We start from the raw sequence: 20423 nt of genomic DNA, 5'->3' as shown, positions 1-20423 counted from the left end.
AATCGATCTCCTATGGTATCTTAATGGAAGGATGCGAGAGCAAACATATGTCCCTTAAATGTGCTGATCTCTTAAGAGTTATAAATCAAGTAAGCAGTTTGTACAAATCTCAACACTTCAAACAGTAGGACAGTTCTTTGATAATCCACTCTATATGGGGAGAGTGGGAGACAACTGAACCCTCATAGTTTATGGTGTCCTTGCAAGTATTTAAACAAACCAACACAAAGAAGTAAGTGAACCATTACGCTTAGATAGTATCCAGTCAACAGTTAAAATAAGAAATGACAATGTTTACTAAAAATAGATGTTAGAGCTACTTGGTAACAGCAATTATATATGCAGAGCTTCTTGAAAATTAAACCTAGAAACCAGTTTGCACCTTACAAATTTAAGTAAGTATGTTATAATCTTAAGCTGCAAGAAGAACTTCTATCAATTGAATACAGATTTGACAATAATAAAACTGTCAAAAAAAAAAAAAAAAAGAGAAAACCTCTTTCGGCCAGATTCTTAGGTGCATAAAAGATTATGTCACTTCAAGACAACTACAAGAAGCGAAGCAGATCTTTTTTCCAATTTAAACCCAAGCATTCAATGTTTTGAAAGTACCAGAAACCGAACACAAGTGCAAGCTGTAAAGTTTTGGCCTTTGATTTTGCCACTACTTCAGCAGCTTCAGCTTCTCCTTCTGGATTAGATTCAGAAGCTGCAGCTGCTTTGGGAAAATGAGATTCTGGTTTCCTAGATGAGTTTTCATGGATATTGCTGAAATGAGTTGTTTTGGAGCTTAAAGCTTGGATCTTGCCGAAAGGATAGCCATGGATTTGGTTAAAGTTGCAGACTTTGAGGCTGTGACGGGTGTATTTGTTGAGAAAAGCAGGAGGGTAAGTAACAGTTTTGGGGTTTTGGATCCTTTTTATAGGATCATATAGATGAGTGGATTTGGAGAAAGTGACAGGAAAGGATGGTATGAGATTCAAAGTAAGCATTTGTTATTGCAAGGGATTCTGCAACAAGTATTCGAACGTTTTGGGATTACAAATATTCGAACGTTTTATTGGGTTTTGGTTCATTGAATAAAAAAACAAATCTGAAATTAAAGATTTACAAAAAAAAAACAGTGCCTTGAAAGTTTATGGAAGCTATGGATGTATAATCTGGCTTCATGTTGTCTGCTGTAGGTATTGACTTGGATTGGTCCAATTGGAAGTTTAAGAGAAGTGATTCAGTTCCACTTTGCCCCAACTACAAAATCTAACAAAGCATCCTAAGTAGTACGGTACTTCCAAATTTAGAAAACTAAAACTAGCAAGCAATTGGGCTTTGTTGATTTGAGATTGATCACAACCCTATTTCATTTAACCAAGTTACCAAACGGACCCCAATTTAAACCTTCCCTTTCAATTTTCAATTTCTTCCAGAGTGTGATGGACGGCCCCGACTGAATTTCTCAGCTTAAGAAACAGAAAAAGAAAATGACAACAAAAAAAATGGAGGAAATTCAAAGAAAATTATCGATGTTGAATTATCCTCGAGCCAGTGATCGAGCTCAGTCTCTTCTCTTCGCCGGCATGGAACGTTACGCTCTCTTGATTGGCTCTTTTTCCGGTAACTTCATTTTCAACCCTCCAAAAAATTTTTTTTAGGGTTTCTTTTTTTTTTTTTTTGGGGGGGGGGAGGAAGTTAAATTCAGGCTAGTAGGAGATAAGTCACCGTTTTCGCAACAAAATTTACAAGGGGATGCTATGGATCGTGATGAAGAAACTTCTTGAATACAATGTAAAGCTCATTATCTCTTCAATTTATCTTGCTTTTTCTTCTTTTTTCGGATTTGGGATTTGTTGATGTATTTTTTGTTTGGTTTTGGGGAAAATTGTTGAAATTTACAGATTTGGCTGAGATTTCTAAGTTTTTGGAGATTACTACTACAATTGATACAGAACCTATCTAAGGAAGCAAACTCAGACTCTTAAGTTACTATTTTTACAGGCTCTGCTTGAGAATTACTTTTACTTCTTTGGAGGTTGCTTAAAAAAAAAAAATAGAAAAACAAAGAATGCAACACTTGTTCAAATATAATGATTTTACATGAAAGTAAAACAAATTATGCATTTTGTTATTCGTAAATATTGAAATTTTAATTTTTGGTCATTAAAAAAGTAATTAATTTTGTATGTGAATGCCTTTTCTTTTTTTTTTTTTGGTTCTTTGGCTTCTAGAAGAAAAGTAGTAAAAGCAATAAGGGAATGGAACTTACATGAAAGTAGTGGCATTTTCTTCTAAAAGTGCTGGGTTCAGTCCTCGTTTTAATGGGCATAGTATAATTTGGCATTTTGCATCTTGTTTGGTGAAGAGAGACAGAGAGAAAAAAAAAGGGTTGCTAATGATGTTCGAAAGTTGTTTTAGGAACATAAATGAAAAGCTATATTTTGGACAGTTGACACTTCAAATCCGTGGCTTTTTCAAAATTTGATTTTCGTTATGGCATATTGTGTCTTAAATAAGGAATGTGAGATTGGTTGGACATGGTTGGTTTGGAGATGAACTAAACCAACAGTATAAACTTGCACCTTTTGCCCCTCTAATTATTAGAAAAATATTTCCTAGCTATGATAGGAGGCTTTGACATTATGGAAAAAGTACTGAGAAGTATAGAGGTTTATTTCGTGAGTTGTTTGTTTAATGTCTCACTGGGGCAATGTTAGGAGCTTTGGTTATGACGTTGGTTGGATGAATCCTATGTCAGTTGTAGATTATTGTTGTTTGTTTAGCACATTTGAACATTTGTACTCCAAGTACAAGCAATAACGCAGTGTTTTAAAGGGACAAGGAAGCTATGAAAATCGAACTGAAATGCTTCGTCTTATTGTTGATCTGATGGAGGCAAGCATCTGTGTAGATAATCTGGAATGGAGGTACAGATGTTTGGAGATAATATTTGATTCGGATTACGTTAACTTTCAAAGAAGAAATGTTCATTTCTTTATGTTTATATCTTTTGTTTTGTTTCAATTATTGCTTTTAGTGTTTGGTATCATAACATTACTTCTTTTTTAAAAAATTCTTTATATTCTTTTGCAGTGTCGATGAGCAGGTACAAAAGGACATACAACTAATAGATGCTATTTTACGGAGAAACAAGCTCTAATATTCTCTGAGGAATGCAAGTTGTTCCTTGCTGATGTGCAGATTCAATCCTTATATCCATTGTAAGCAGCCCCTTTTGCCTTATGAGTATCCACATGCCTATCTGATTCTGCTTTTCCTGTTCCTCTTTTATTTGCAATACTATTTAAATGTAAGTCAAACTTACATTTTCCTCTTGAGCTTTGATCAACAGAGCCCTTGATTCATCTGAGTTGATGACTGTCCAATAACTGCCAATATGTTGCCCTGTCTGTTGCTGAGGATCAGCTTCAAGAATGCCCTTGCCAGAGAGCTGGTATTTGCCATGATTCAAATACTCAGCTATCACGCCTATGTGACTGAGCCTGAGAGTATCCGTTTTTCGCATTTCCTGATAGTACCATATTTCCATCATAGCAGTCAATATTTCTTGAGACTAGCACTGGATAGTGGGCCTTCTCTTACTACATGTATCTAGCCATTTAAACCAAAATATGGAACTATCATATGCCATGGACTGTTGGGTTATAGAATTAATTTCCTGCTAGTCCACTAATGCTACTAGCCTCCTGCCTCCTTTAATGACTCCACTCCTACTTCTATCGCATTTCCACAATTTAAGATGCTTATATAGTGCTTTAGCTGAACCATTTAGCTATGAAGATCATGCTCTGCTACTAGCTTCCTGCCTCCTTTATTAGACCACACTCCTACTTCTACTGCAATGTCACAATTTAAGGTGCATATATAGTTTTTTAGCTGAACTGTTTAGCTATGAAGATCATACTCCCAGCATAGGTCCCATTACAATTAAAAACAATCCTATACTGCAATTGAAGACAATTTCAGACTTTGAGTTAAATTCCAATGTCATGATTTGTAGTTTGCTATCAGCAGATGTAGTGACATTTTCTTCCTTCAATCAAGTTTGTTTGCAGACCTGATGTTTCTGAGCTGGAGTCAAAGCTTTCAGAACAGTCCAAGATACTCTCAAATCTTCAGCAAGAAGTTGATGACTTGGCATCAAAGGTTTATCCTAGCTCCTTAGCTCATGGTTCATCATGTTTTTTGAGTTCCATCTTTGTGTCTGTTAAACTTCATGCGTCTATTTCCTGAAAGTGCAGTGCTCTTTGATCAGTTTGATGTTATATTTTCCTTTAAGGCATATTTTTACTGTATGTGGCGTATTTATTGGGAATAAAGAAGTGCCACTCTTCATTTACTCTATAGGCTACATAGGAATTTGTTTTCCCTTGGGATGAGAATAAAATATTCAGCATTTATCAATAAGCTTACTGTTTTGGGATTTTCAGAAGTTGAGTTATTGTGCTTCACAAAGTGTTGAAGATGGTTATTCTGTTACCAGACTTTCAACAATTGCTATTGTATTTTAAAAATTTCTCCCCACTGGGAAGATAGTTTTTGCAATTTTCTGAGTCTATATGGTTTTCTGAATTATTGTGTTTTTCTGGCAGTGAATCGTCCCAAATTTTGATTTCCTGCTGTATGTTTATGCAGCCATAATTTTTTTTAATTTTTTATGTGCATGTGTTTGTGCATGCTCATGTGTCTGTTATTAATTACATGTGTTTTATTTCTTTAGTTTAATTCCAAATTTCCCCCCTTTCTAGTATGCTTACAACCCTGACAAGGACTATACAGAAGTGGACTCTAAACTGCAGGCACATTTGGAATATTTTCTTGAAACTACAAGATCATTCAATATGATTTACACCGAGGTCTGGCTTGCTGTTGCTTTTTGTTGATATGCTTCTACATGTTTGATCTCAGTTATCTCCTATATTCAAGAACAATCAATTGAAAGACCTTGCTACATTTATGTCTTAATTTTATATTCTCTTTTTCTTCATGCTCTTGGCAGTATGGGTTACTCTGATGATTTTTAGTTAATAGTAATATAGCATTTATTGTTTTGATGCCCCAAATCCCTATGAAGAAGGTTATTAGCGGAAAAGCTTTTAGTTTAATTTCAATACATAAATGGTCTGAAGTTTAATTGACTTCATTGACACTTTGGACCTGCACGCATGTATTCATGTATCTCGTCTGGTTGAGGTGTTCTGTATTTAATATGATCATTGATTTTTCTTGCCTTAGAATTTCTCTGTAGTGCATCTTTCTTCAATGGTCTTAATTTTGAAAGTTTTCCTCATAGGAAATTCGTCCAAGGACACATATGATGGAGGCACCACAACTTCATGGGTTTGGGCCTGCTGCCAATTGCTTATTGGAGGCTTACAAGATGCTTTTAAAGGTATCCCAATGTTGATTCTATTGTTATCCTAACTTTTGGTGTAGGAAGATGATAGCTGGCTTTCTCAACGGTTTAATTTTTCATAAGCTTAGCTGTGTAGATGATTCAGGTGCTTGTCTTTTGATTTCACATCTCCCTACCTTTGTTGCTTACATTGTTTAGGAAGACAGTTTTGCTAACACAGTGTTATCGTCTGCCTTCATGAGAATGCATATAGATGTCTACCCATTTGTGTAACACATGCAATAGCTGGGTAGACTTATGTGGACTAATGTGCTGAAATGAACATTTTCACCTGGCGTGTTTCAGCTAGCACCTCTCTTTCTTCTCACATCAATGTGAATTAATACTGCCAATTAATTGTAGCATATAACCACTCTTATATCTTACTTCCAATAATTAGCATTCGGATCTAGATTTTAAAAGTTTCAATTTAGAGCTGTCATAAATTCATCACATATTAGAAATGTGAGATTGATTGCTTTGGGGAAATTAATCATTGAGGAAAGTTGGATGAATGATCAATAACAGTAGGTAGCTTAGCTAGGCCAAATCTAAGTTAGATTGCTTGCATGACTTTGGGTTTATGTGCTTTCCATTTTCCTTTCTTTGATAATTAGCTTGCTCATAAGCCCTAACTATTATCTTGCACGGTATCTTTAGTATACATGAAATGGCTGGATGACAGGCATGTTTATGTGTCACGCAAGAATCATCATCTGAATTTATTATGGCAAGAGAAAATATCATAATACGTACATAAATAAATGAGGGCACGCACACATACATGGAAGGGGAGAGCAGATCAGAGATAATGTTAATACAAACTAAGATGCCACATGATCCCACTATGATTTCATATAAGTTTCAGAGTTCAGACTTCAGTCCTGGAATATTTGATGATTTTCAACATTTTAACCATTCTTCACATATTATGTTGTTGTAAATAAACTCAAGATTCCTCTGTTTCTTTGGCAGTTCCTGGGCAACTTGAGGAATCTGAGAGACTCACATGCCCGCTCTTATGGTTGGATCATCTGAAACAGTGGCTGGTGGACCCTCTCCTGTAACAAGAATTATTTTTGAGTGTGAGTCTGCATTGACATTCTTGAATTGTGATCTTGGAATTCTCTAGGCTTCTATTGTCCGTGAGCAAGGCAAGAAGGTAAATTTATGATGATTGTAGCTAGACACAAAAAAAAGCATTGACAGAGTATCTCTCTGTTTCGAAGAGTGTGTATGTTCCATTAGAAAGATGCAACATATTGTCTTTTATTCAAGATATGAACTTGTATTCGGATTCGGATTCGGTTAAAGACCTGGGTTTTTGAGTGTTCGCCTCGTATGATGCAAGTTCTTCTGGATCTAAAATCTTGGTGGCTGTCAAAGGGTGGAATCTGAATTGGTTTTGGATTAATGTAGATGTAGTAGCAACTTTTGAGTCATAAGAGTTATTACAAGTGTGAATCTGACAAATCTTAAATTGTGATATTGGATTCCCTTGGCCCAATCATTTGTTAGAAGGTGATTCGTATCATCTACCATTTGATTGACTGTAATTTTTGCGGTTTGATTGCTTGAACCAATGAAGATTTGGCTGGTTACAATGCTAATTTGTAATTATTTCAAAATGCTTGTATTTTTACTTTTGTGTTTTGACACTCCACTATTTATGCTTCACCATCTTGTCCTGTTTTTATTGTTTACCTTTCTGATTGGAGAGGAGTAAAATCTAGTAAAAATGAAATTACAGATCCTATCCACTCAAGAAAATAGAGGTTCTGCTCCTTTTGTCTTCAGTAATTAATGAAATTTTCTTAAACCATACATTGAATTTGTAGATAGCACATGAAAAAAGAATGCGCTATTAGTGAAAATCGAACCTAGATATGACAAATGAAATATTCTATCTTTGCTAATTCAACCATCATTATCTTTACCAATTCAAATAATTGATAAAAAATAATTTTAAAACAGTTTTAACATTTATGTTATTAAATCGCATAATAATGTGAATTGTTATAGCTGGTTCGGTACGATTAAATGCCATCGGGATTAATTACCATTTAGGGGTTAATTATCATGGTTAATTTTGTCCACCGGCATGATTTTTCAAATTCTTAACATCATTAATCTTCCTATATGTAATTGCAAATTAATTCAAAGGTATGAACGCAAAAATGTTAAAATTATACGTTTCCATTGAATTTTGACACTGAATAAACAATGGTAATTAATTACAAAATAATTTCGAAATTCATCATCAATCTATAATATTTATTAACAAAACTTTAATTTTGCTAAATCAAAAGGTCTATTTCATGACATCAATTTTATATATAATAATATATAGTACTAAATTTTAATTATAGTAAATCAGTACGTATCAAAAGTAATAATTTGTCTCAATAACGTAAAAATGTTCTCCACATTCACTTTATGAAAAATATGGTTAGATCAGATGAGTTTGAAATTTAACAAGGTGGCATCTAGTTATCCTTCTTTGTAAAAAAATATTGTTAAATAATTATCATTTAAGGTGGTTCATTAATTCACCTGAAAATTCATGAATCAAAAATGGAAATCACAGTCATTAAAGATATTTACAATGTGATTTGGTAAAGGCAACATAGAGTTAATCTGCTGTGGCCAACTAAAGATGGAAAATCATTAATTCACAAGATCAGAAGTAGGAAGTTTTTTTCTTTTCTGAGATTTTATGGTACTAAGAATCTCAAAAAGATTCAATCATGGAAGGAATGCATGTATCTGGCAATATATATTCATATACTTCGTCCTAAAAAGGGAAATTGATTGTCATTTGCTCATATTACCATAAATTATTCCTGAAATTTCTGAATCTTAATTTGTTTTGTCTCAATTCATATCTCCTTTCAACACTATAAATTGACGACAATTCTAGACACCCAAACCATCAATCCTCTCAAGTATAGCCTCCATCTTCTCCTAACAATGGCAGCTATTGTCAATCCTATCACTCTTTTATTCCATGTCCTTGCCATCGTTGGCCTCTCTTGTCTTTGCCTTATTGAGGCTCAAAAGGGTGGTTTCAGTGTTGAATTAATCCACCGTGACTCCCTCAAGTCCCCCTTATACAATCCCTTGGAAACTGCCTCTGATCGCGTAACCAATGCCTTGCGTCGTTCCTTTAGTCGTGTACATCGCTTCAAACCAAATTCGGTCTCAACGAAGGAAGCGGAAGGTGATATTATTGCCAATGCGGGTGAATACCTGCTGAATATATCCATTGGTTCTCCAGCTTTTGATATTGTTGCTATAGCTGATACAGGAAGTGATCTTATTTGGACTCAATGCAAGCCTTGCTCCCAGTGTTTCCAGCAAGATGCTCCCCTTTTTGACCCTAGCGACTCATCCACTTACAGAACCATTTCTTGCAGTGCAAGTCAATGTGAGAACCTTAAAGGAAGCTCTTGTTCTAGTGATAACTCTTGCCAATATTCAGTCACTTATGGTGATAAATCTTTTTCGAATGGCGATCTATCTGCTGATACAGTCACCTTGGCTTCGACAACTGGTCGCCCTGTAGCTCTTCCTAAAACAGTCATCGGATGTGGACATAACAATGATGGAACTTTCAATGAGAAAACTTCTGGCATCATTGGACTTGGAGGTGGTGATGTTTCGCTTATTTCCCAATTGGGAACTACAATTGCTGGCAAATTCTCCTATTGCCTGTTGCCTATTTCCCAAACAGGAAAGTCAAGCAAAATGAACTTTGGTTCCAATGCTATTGTTTCAGGGAATGGCGTTGTTTCCACTCCATTGACTAAAAAAGAGCCAGACACTTTCTACTTCCTCACCCTGGAGGCAGTCAGTGTTGGAAGCGAAAGAATAAAGTTTACAGGTTCTGTTTTCGGATCAGATGATGGTAACATCATCATTGATTCAGGCACTACATTGACCTTAGTCCCAGAAGAGTTTTACTCACAATTGGAATCAGCCGTTTCTAGCCAGATTAATGCGACAAGGGTTCAAGGTCCAGAGGGTTTGAGTTTATGCTACGATGCTCAAACTGACTTTGCAGTTCCAGATATTACAGTGCATTTCACTAATGCTGATGTCAACTTGCTGCCCTTGAACACCTTCGTCTTGGTTTCCGACGCAGTTGCGTGCTTTACCTTCAGTTCTAATCAAGATTTTGCAATCTATGGTAACTTGGCACAGATGAATTTCTTGGTTGGCTATGATACAGAAAAGCAGACCGTCTCCTTTAAGCCCACAGATTGCTCTAAGAATTAGCCTGGCAATTATTTTCTACAATGTTTTTTAGTAGTTGGATTCTATATTATGTTATATTAAATATTAATAATTAGTAGTTGTTTTTATAAGTACTTTGTTGTTCGTCCTTGTTGTTTCAAATAATATTCTCAATGTTATGATCACATTATCACATGCAATGATCTCTCTCTGTCCTTGTTCTATCTATTTACTCCTATTTTTATCTTTCGGGTTGATTCTTTTCACAAAAATTTTGGCTTCTCTACTTTAATTTGCAATAAAACCAAAAAGAAAAAATTCCGGCCTTGATATTTGTAAGTTGTTTTTTGTTCTTTTTGTCATCAGATATTTATCAAGCTTTTGAAGCATGAAAAATGGTTCCCAATTACCTTTAAAAGGCTGGATTTGAGAGAATGAATTCGAGGAAGCAAATGTCCAATTAATTGCTATAACATGAGGACAACAAAAATTATATGGAAAAAGGCCAAATTAGTCGGTGTACAGGTTCTTCATTTCAGAACCTGAAACAAGTATTTTTACCATTGTTATTGAGTCTCATAACTAGGTAGATACTCTTTGCAAGGAAATTTTTACGCAAAATTGGACTAATCTCTGTAGTTGGTGAGATTGATTCAATTTTGGGAAATGGGAGATTTATCCCAAAATTGGACTTTTTTTCATTGCAACTGCACATGCAATTTTGGCCTAAATCATGAACCGATTTTTCCTTTTTTTTTTTTTTGGTGAAAATAAATTTAAGGTAAGGGAAATCACTTTGAAATCAAAATAGATCGCAGGACTTGAAAAATATTTACATAATTTCAGATTATTCATTAAAAAAGACTATTACAAAATTTTTACCCTAAACTAATATCTTTAGTTACTAGAGCATTAAAACTTGACTTTTTGAATAATTGATACATGCATCTATGTTGAATCTAATGGTAAGATTTGTTTGATTTTCATAAAATGCCTAAAAATTATTTGAGCTATTTAAGGCACATTTCTTTCCATTTTTGAGAGTTCTTGATTGATCTATTTGGTAAACTTGGACGGCAATTTGGCAATGAATTTTCAGTTGGTTGACTATCATCTGTATACTATTAAGTAATAATTTTTTTGTTACATAAGTAATAATTAATTTGGTTTTGCGTTGTATGTACTAAGCACATTACTTCTACTTTTTTTTTTTATTTATAAAACATTACTTGGAACTTCTTTGTTAATAATTATGTAATATGGTAATATTTTTCTTTTATAAAAAAGTTTGATATAAATATCTAGATATGTAACTCAATAATAAATATATGTATATTTTTTGTTTAAAAATTCAAGTTCAAATTTTCTTCTTCCAAGTCATAATAATAATAATAATAATAATAATAATAATAATAATAATAATAAAGAGAAATGATACGCCTACATACATAGAAACCATGAATATTAAAAATAAAATAAAATAAAAAAAAACCCTTTAACGTGCCTCTCTTGTGCTGAATGCATGAGTGTAAGAATTTATGAAGTTAACAGATTTTTATTTTTTGCTAAAAGATTGCTATAAATAAAGAATCTGCTTTGAAGGGAAATAATTATCAATTTTGGAATTGAATATAAAACTGAGATTTGATAAATCCAAATAGGAGATGTCATTGTACATTTGTACTCAAAGATCAACTTGAATAAGAAAGTTTTATAACCAACCAAAATCAATTATGACAATAAAAAAAAAAACAAAAAGATATAATACATTTCCCCCATCAATGTTCAGTGTCCCTTTCAATCGTGGCGGCTGAAAATGATCACTCTATCTTTTCCATTGCCTTGGCAACCATGATCTCTTGCTATTTTCTTTCCAATTTCTCTTCTGTAGAAGCTCAAACTGGTGCTTTTAGTGTTAAACTAATTCATCGTGATTCTCCAAACTCTCCCTTCTTCAACCAATTAGAATATGGGGATACCTCTTGTTCCATTGAGGCAAATGATACTTGCTTATATTCGATCTCTTATGGAGATAAATCATTCTCAAATGGAGATCTTGCCATTGATAACCCTAGGCTCCACAACAGGACAATCCGTTGCCTTTCCTAAAACCATCATTGGATGTGGCCACAACAATGAAGGCACCTTTAGTGAGAAAGGATCAGGCATCATTGGCCCTGGAGGAGGAGCTGTTTCACTTATTTCCTAAATGGGTACTTCAATTTCTGGCAAATTCTCCTATTGCTTGGTGCCATTTTCTTCCAAGTGTGTAGGAAAAAGCAAAATAAATTTTGGCACAATGCTGTTGTTTCAGGTACTGGGATTTTTTCAACTCCATTGGCTAAAAAAAGCCCTGATGTCTTCTACTTTCTTACCCCTGAAGTAATTAGTGTTGACAACGATAAACTAGAATTCACCGACTCTTCCCTTGGAAATTCAAAGGGTAACATTATCATCGATTCGGGAACTACGTTGACACTCTTGCCTCCAGATTTTTACTCAAAATTGGAGACACCTGTGGCTAGCAAGATCGATGCGAAACGCATTGATGCACCGGTTGAGAGTTTGAGCCTTTGCTACGAAGCTCAAACTGATTTTGAAGTTCCAAGTTCACAATGCATTTCACCAATCGGGTGTGAAGTTGAGTCCTTTGAACACCTTCCTTTTAGTTTCGGAAGGTGTTTCACGCTTTACTTTGAGTAGTTATCCGGATCTACCAATATTTGGTAAATTGGCTCAAATGAATTTCTTGGTTGGCTATGACATTGAAAATCAGGCGGTGTTCTTTAAACCAACAGACTGCAGCAAGGAGTAACTAGTTCAAATTGTTACTTGCTATTACAGTGTTATACAAGCCATTGCATAATTTTAATAAATTTTAATCCCTTTTCATGGAGTTACCACAAAAACTAATTTTCCTATCATCAAAATTGCAATTGTAGATTTTCACTCACCTTCACTAATATGCGTTATCCATAAGAGAGGTACAGTTTTCACACAACAAAATTTATCCCTTTCAAAGAAATCTTTAACTTTTAGGTTCTTCATTTGGCTGCAAAGAATTATCAATCCATTGATTGGTTGATTTCAACTCCAGATTAGAAGAGAAACCACCTTTTCAAGTATTTTTTTCAAAGACAATGCTTGCACTTGTCAATAGGGACGAAGTCAGAAATTCAATTTAGGACTAAAATTGTATAAGGGAACTTTAAATTTAAATATAATAGTATTAAAATTGTAAATAATGTATAAATTTCTTTTAATGAACAATTTTGTATAAAGAAAAATAATTTGTATACCTTTAATGAACAATTTTGTAAAATTAAAATAAAGGAATGCATACCTTTAAAAAATAAGAAAAATCAAATTCACCAGTAATTTTGTATAAAGATTATACATAATGATTTATTAACTGTCTTTAATTGTTTCTCTTTTATTAAACATAAAAAGAAAATTATTAACATGATAATTAACGTCAATGTATCTAAGGATTGATTTAAAAGGAAATGGAGAGAATTAATACTGGATGAGGTCAAAACTAAAGATAATATATATCCTTACTTTTAACCTTTTTTATTTGTTTTTTTTTTTCAGCCAAATGAAAAATTAAAGGTCAAAAGATAGAAAAAAAAAAAAAAAACCCCCTTAAACTAAAATTTAATAATTATTGAGGTTTATATTGTTTTTTTTATCAATTAAAACCTCAAATATTTATTTTAATCAATTGAGCTCTTTTTAAAGGAAAAATATTTAATTATTTTTATCCAATTGAGGGTTTAATTAAGTAAAAATAAACATTTAAAGTTTTAATTGGATAAAAATAGATGTCTAAGAGTTTAATTGATTCAAAATAGAAAATTTAGGATTTGATTGTTTGCATTAAAATATTATAAACTTAAATAGTTATTGAATTTTTTTTTTTTTTGAGGATCTTTTTATCCTTTTGTCAACATTAAAGCAATTAAAACTATAAGATATAAGTAATTAGTTATTGAAAAGCTACTACAATAAATATTATTCATTTGCTTTAAGCATGAGGTGGACTCTGATCTTCTTCTGTTGGCTCCAATAACCATCGGTTGAGACGTTCAGATGCCTTTTTCACCTGTCAAGCAAAAAATAGTAAAATTGCTTTAGTTTTATGAAAAATGGTTGAAATTAATGGGTTGATTTGGAATATTACAGTTGTTTGAGTAAATGTACCTGCTCATCCCAGTCTGTTTTCCATACAAGGTAAGCAAGAATAAGCGACTGCATCGCCACCCCACTCATCAATCCAATCCATAGCCCCTACATAAGATAAGGAAGTTAAACTTTGAAATATATATTATAAAATAAAAAATAGAAGTGTATCATGCATAGTATTGATCTTAGGTTATATTTTTACTTTTTGAATTTTTTTTTTTTTAAAAGGAGAGATAGTATTAGTTGGTTTCTCGACCCATAACTATAAATACCAAGATTCAACAACTTTACATGCCCTATATATATCTGGGAATTTTCTTTCTCAATTTGTTCTTGGTTCTTACCTTAACTTGAAGATTGACGACATATCCAAGCAAAATTCCTATAGGTATTCCTACTACATAATAGCATCCCAAGTTCACATATGCTACCATGGTTTGTAAACCAGCTCCTACGGCTATACCTGGAGAAAGAATTTCATGGCTGAATATTTAAACTATACGTAATTAGATTTTTAAAAATAAAGGAAAAGAAAATTAACGAGACAAGTACTTGCCCGAGAGTACTGGTTGAACACTGTTGAGTAAAATTGAGAAAGCAAACAGAATTGAGAGACTTGACACAGCTTCTGCGACTTCTTCATCATTGGAAAACAAGTAAGAAATTTGATTTCTGAAAACCAGACATAATACCCACAAGACAATTCCAATACATGTTGAAGTGCCAAGTATGGTTTTTATTGCAAATTTAACAGCCTTAGCATTTCCTCTCCCCAATTCATTCGAAACGCGAACGCTGAAGAAACAAAATAAATATTACATTGAAGGAATTTCGAAAAGAAAAAAAACAAAGGCAAATGAGGTTGTTGCATCATAAGGCATTGCTGCTAGATTATGTACCTTGCTGCCACTAGGAAGCCAAGGCAAACCATTAATTCCCATCCATTGATATTGAGGCTGCAGCAAGAAATTAGCTCTAATTAAAGCAATTTTACTAGTTGAAGTACAAAATAGAGTAAGCATTGTGATTAATTGGTTTTAAAAGCAAAGCTCTTAAATTACCAGATGGAGAAAGCATCAATGGCGATGGTTGCATTTTTCATGTATCCAGCCATTAAGACCAGAATGGAATAGTACCACAACTCCAAGCTATTTGACATCAATTTAAAAGGATTAGAATAATACGTGTAAAATAAAGATTTTCCATAACTTTAAGTTTGATTTTTATTTTTATTTTTTTGAAAAAGCTTGAAATTTAAGATTTACCAAATCATGACTCCGGAGGATATTGAGAGCTTTACAACAGGCAATAGATCTAAGAAAGCAGCTTTAGAGAATCCTTTCCACGTATTAGGGCACCAACCTCCAAACACATACACCAACTGTCCAAAAACCATTGTCCAACCCGATATATTCATTGCAGCCATTGCTCCATTAACTCCCCAGTTAAATTTGTCCACAAACAACCATGACAAAAATATATGAAACACGAACGAAGCAGTCGATAGCCACCCCACGATCAAATTTTTAAGTTGTGCTTGTAAGAACATTGATATAGTCATGGACACCACAAAATTATAGATCATTGGAATAAACCAAATAGAGATTGACCTGGCTGCAACTGCAATTTCCTCCTCCTGGCCAAGAAGTCGGAGGATTGGGGTTGCGAAAATGAAGAGAGGTGCCAATATTGTTGCTGTAATGCCATCAACAATCCATGATCGTTGCAGGTAAATTCCCATCATGTGGTGATGACCTGCCCCAAATGCTTGCCCACATAAAGTTTCGGTTGCACTCGACATGCCAATCTCCCATTCATCGACAAGCCCGTATTAACCATTTTATTAAGGATTTAGAAACGAGTATAAACATAAAGAGAATTAAGAAAAATATAAATTAATAATGTTTGTTTTGGTGAATGTTTATGATTGACCTACCTTGATATTAATTTCAAATGAATTCCGGAGTAATATCAAAGAGGTTCCAACTATGAGCTCGATTGGATGAGTTTTTTCCTCTAAGTGAGATGCAATGGGGGTGTCTAACAGCACCAAAAGGCTATTTGGCAATCCAAATATCAGTGCAATTGAGACATTGTAAATGCACTGAAGGTAAAAAATGGACCGAACTCTTATGGGTCTAACGAGAATTTTTTATCTCCCCTTTCCTTTTTTTTTTTTTTTTTAACTTTTAGAGCTACAGTAAAAAATGTTCTTGTCATTTAGCCTTTTTTTTCATTTTTTTATTTAAAATTATTTAAATAACTTAACTAATTTATATAATAAACTAATTAATAACTAAAAAACTTTTTTTGGCCACAATAAATAAACAACTAAAACTTGAATAAATACATAAATAATAAATTGCGTAATCATATAAATTATTAATAAATTAAGAAAAATATGTCTTTGTAATTAATATGAGTTAAGTAAAATAGATAAAAACATAAATATTAAGTAAATATTAATTATTCTTATATGAGTAAATGTATTATTATCTCTTTAATAGATAATTATTATTTTGATATAAAAATTATCATAAACAAATAAAAGTATAAAAATAATAAATACTTTAATACCATTTTGTTAAATTTTAATTTGTGTAATTATTTATTATCAATTTTTTAAAGGATTTTTTTACATACTATTATCATTTTTATTAATTTTCAATTATTTTTTAACAAAACTATTAATTGATATATAAATATTTTAATAATTTCATAATTTCATAAATGTCAAATATACTCAAAATTTCACTATATATAAATTTTCATCTAATGTCATCAATAATTTTTTTTTTATTGTATTTGACCTCATCGCTATCACTGCATTTATATTGAAACACATATCCCACCACTGATTTTAACATCACCGCTATCATAATTAATCTTACCACCATCAATGTTTTCAATATTACTAAAACGAATCTCACCATTCAACTAAATGAACCCTATATAATTTAATGGGACCATAAGACACAAAAGTATGAATTAAAGTTAATACTAATTTGATTAAGTTCCAAATTTCATCTCAGAATCTTGAATGTTTCAACAGCAATGTATAACTTATTTGCAAACAAATTTTATAAAGACCCATATTAAATTATTCTTTTTTTTTTCATTAAAGGTTGCAAGGAGAAGATAATGAATTACAAGTACTAGAATTTGAACTCTAAACCTATTAAGTATCCCATGAATCAACAAAACTAAACTCAGGTTGAAATTATTTATTTTCAAGTGAAAATAACTCAAGAAAGAAACAAAAGCTAAACATAAAAGGTGAGAAAAAGATAATAATAGATAGAAAAAAAAAATCTTACCAGTATCCCATACATGAATCTGACAAGAATGCTTTGAACGAGTGCATATGTGGCAAGCTCTACCTCACTAATGTGACCAAGAAATGACTGTGTCACAACCATCATTCCAAATGAAGTTACCCTTGACAATATGGAAGGGAATGCGATCCTCCATATTGCCTTTGATTCAATCCAAACTCTTGTTTTCAGATCTTCTTCTTTTTGTGCAAGAAACCTCTCCTCCACCTGGTTGTCATCCATAACCCTTCTGCAAAATGACATAACGTTGAAAACAAGGCATTTCATACATTCAGGCTAGAGTTTAAAATTCTTTATGAATTATGAGTATGCATCTGCACCTATTTTTGTATGAATACTATGTACTTAATTTGTTAAAGATATAAATAGTTCAAGCCCTCAGATATTACCAAGGGAAATTAATGAGAAACATTCATATTAATGAACTAGTTTTGAGAACAAGTAAGATTAAAATATATATAACCATATATCATGAAAAATTATGTCAATTTCAGTATATATACGGCATTGCTTGCCTGATTTCTCTTGTGAAAGGAATGGGGATGTCCCAGTTGTTTGCATTAACTGTTAAAGCGCTTCAAGGGAGTCGGAAAATCTTTTGATGGCAATCAAAATGGGCCATAATTAAACTGTCTTTCAATGAAAATGTTTAGTGAATTTTTTACTGGTATGGGTTGCTAGCTTCACCTTCTAATAAATAGAGTCTGGTATGGCACTATAAGACAATTAATGATTAGCAACTGGTTAGTGAGGGTTGACTGGTAGATTTTCACTCTTTCATTTGAGGACGGCAAGCAAAGAAAATTATTCGCATAGAATTCGAAGTTGACTTTGCTTCTTTGGCCTGATTTAGATTAATATTTCTTTTGATATTATAACTTATATGAAGTTGGTATTAATTATGATAACAAGTTTTTACCTCCGTAATTTTTTATTGATAAGAAAAGAAAAAAAAAAAGGTGGAAGAAAACGAAACTAATTATTAAAGTGAAGATAAGAACAAGAACAAGAACATGAAAAGGGAAATGTGACAATATATTCTTATTCTACCAACAACGACCGTCTATCAGGTTCTTATTACATGTCGGGTCGAGAGGATATAAATAATTAAAAAATATAGTAATCAAATTATGTGTTAATGTTGGACTATTAGGTGTAAGAACATAAATAATTGAACTTCAACTTCAACTTCAAGTCATGACCTCATGCATGACGGAAGTGTGCAAACAAACTGTCACCCCGTTAGTCTTAATGGTACGTTGTACTGGTAAGTTTGAATGAAACAGTATTTGATTTCAGTATTTTCATAGGGTGCATGTGAACGAATGATTAAATTGATTTTGATGAGATTAAAAACAATAATGAAGAGAAAATTGATTATTATAGTAATTAATGAAATTAAAATCAATAATTGAATATGTATTTAGGTGTAAAAACAGCAATAGTGATAAAATAAATTATTATAAAGAGATAAATTAACTATTAAGGAATTAAATTAAAAGATTTATATAATTAAAATTTTAAATTATTTAACATTTATAAAATTTATTTATTATATAAAATTGCTAATAAATAATAAATTTTGTTAATAAGTAATAAATTTTATTTATCATATTAAATTAACAAAAAATATTTCAAGATTTTTAAATAAAAAATAAATCATAAGAATATATTTTCGAGATAACAATATAATTTAAAAGATAAAATTAAAAAAGAAAAAGAAATCAGTGATCTATCATCAACCGTAGAAAAAATGCCAGTCACATTTTATCGACCACACCATCGAATCATTTGAAACAAAAAAAAAAAAAATTCAGTGAGCACAAATTCTCTTGACAACTGACTTTTTGAAAAATTCTAGTGATACAGAGGCATGATGAGAAAAACAGTAAAGACAATTAACGTCGATTGGTTCTATCATAGATTATAGTGAATGAGAAGGGCCAAGTTTTGTTCTCATTCAAAGAGTTCAAAGCTAGAAAATGAATCATCTAATCTCATGACATTTATATGGCAATATACATGATTCTACATCTTTTCAAGCTATGGTAATTGGCAACCTTTCTATGAATCCAATTTCCATTCCATCAGGCAACAGCTTACTCTTTTTTCAATAATGTCAAACGTTGAAAATGAAACTCAACCACCATTACAGATAAACAAGTTCATCACTTTTAGTACTTCAGCTCATGTACCAGGAAAATCCCTTGTTTCATTTTGTCCCACCATCCAAAAGCAAGCAACAGACAGATTGAATTCATTCTTCCTAAAAGGTTATAAATATAAAAAGCTTCCAACTCATAGGATTCAATGTCATTCTTGATAGTTGATACTATAAATATATCCAAGGTAATAAACAAAAACCAAAGATTTATTCTTGACATTAAAATTTAATGAGAAGAAATCGTACTAGTACTATAAACAGCTATTCTTGTGGAAGGTATATTCATGTTGAATTTACATGGAAATACTTGTGATTAAATGATCATGTTCCTATAAATATTTGTTTAGAATAAAGTAACAGAATAAAGTAACATAGAGAGGAAAACTTACTGGAGTACTCAAACAGGTAGTTTAAGGGCAGAAGGTGTTATTAATTGCTGTAGCCAGGAATTCCACACTGCATAAATGAAAAAGGAAGAGAGTTGATGGACAAAGAGAAAGAAGAAAAAGCATCAGATGAGCTTTTAACGTCGTTGGGAAATTGTCGTGTGGGGTTCAGCCCAAAATGTTGACTAGAATCAGCAATGGCCATCCAACTACCAAAACCCATTGGTCATTCGGTCAATGAAGAAATGAAGAAACAAAGAAACATAAAATGAAAAGCCACCGAAAAGAAGAATGAAGATGATGAAAAGGCAATGCAAGAGGCGTCCAAAAGGTTAAAGAGAAAGAGTTTTTTCATTAACCTTAGGGAAGGGACAGCAATGCATGCATGATTAAACCATAACTGGATTGAAGCAAGACAGGTTCATTTCCTTGGGGTCAATGCAAATTTTCGAGTAGGTAACGGCAAAGCAAATTTTAAAGGAGAAATTAAGAAGAAAATGGTGCAGTCAAGAGGGATTTTATTTGAGAACATATGTCTATGGGGCGTATAAATGAGTATGCATGATTAGACTATAATCTTATTTTCTAAAAGGGTTCTTTTCCCTATTTAAAATGTAGTAGGTTTTTTATTATTTTATTATTCAAAGACTATTAAAGCACTTTGATTAAATTTAGGATTAATATTTGCTTAAATTATTTTTTAATTAATT

General features: G+C 32.4%; 1 protein-coding gene and 3 pseudogenes across 3 annotated transcripts; 3 read left to right on the top strand and 1 right to left on the bottom strand.

The window, feature by feature from the left end:
- Positions 1-1266: 1266 nt before the first annotated feature.
- Positions 1267-7084, top strand: LOC111276956 (AUGMIN subunit 7-like; annotated as a pseudogene). Its single transcript, XR_016343592.1, has 7 exons — positions 1267-1611; positions 2834-2918; positions 3085-3212; positions 4068-4158; positions 4761-4868; positions 5306-5404; positions 6383-7084. The product of XR_016343592.1 is annotated as an AUGMIN subunit 7-like (transcript).
- Positions 7085-7911: 827 nt separating this feature from the next.
- Positions 7912-9717, top strand: LOC111277769 (aspartic proteinase CDR1 pseudogene; annotated as a pseudogene).
- Positions 9718-11494: 1777 nt separating this feature from the next.
- On the top strand, positions 11495-12458 carry LOC111277450 (aspartic proteinase CDR1 pseudogene; annotated as a pseudogene).
- A 1036-nt stretch (positions 12459-13494) lies between these two features.
- On the bottom strand, positions 13495-19837 carry LOC111277768 (protein DETOXIFICATION 24-like). 2 transcript variants are annotated; one of them, XM_022864187.2, is made up of 9 exons: positions 19717-19837; positions 17146-17392; positions 15094-15635; positions 14890-14976; positions 14728-14784; positions 14385-14623; positions 14173-14291; positions 13847-13933; positions 13495-13748 (listed from the first exon to the last, which is right to left on the bottom strand). In XM_022864187.2, exons 2-9 carry the CDS (start codon positions 17383-17385, stop codon positions 13671-13673), a joined length of 1449 nt encoding a protein of 482 aa, XP_022719922.2. In that variant the 5' UTR covers positions 17386-17392; positions 19717-19837; the 3' UTR covers positions 13495-13670. The 2 variants fall into 2 exon arrangements, with proteins under 2 accessions (XP_022719922.2, XP_089619904.1); XM_089763778.1 differs by lacking the exon at positions 19717-19837 and adding an exon at positions 17679-17854.
- Positions 19838-20423: the final 586 nt, after the last annotated feature.

This window comes from Durio zibethinus, chromosome 7 (genome assembly GCF_047325235.1).
Source record: "Durio zibethinus cultivar Kanyao isolate XHJ-2024 chromosome 7, ASM4732523v1, whole genome shotgun sequence".
Classification (NCBI taxonomy): domain Eukaryota; kingdom Viridiplantae; phylum Streptophyta; class Magnoliopsida; order Malvales; family Malvaceae; genus Durio; species Durio zibethinus.
Note: the sequence above shows the minus strand (reverse complement) of the source record. Positions and strands in the feature narration are given on the sequence as shown.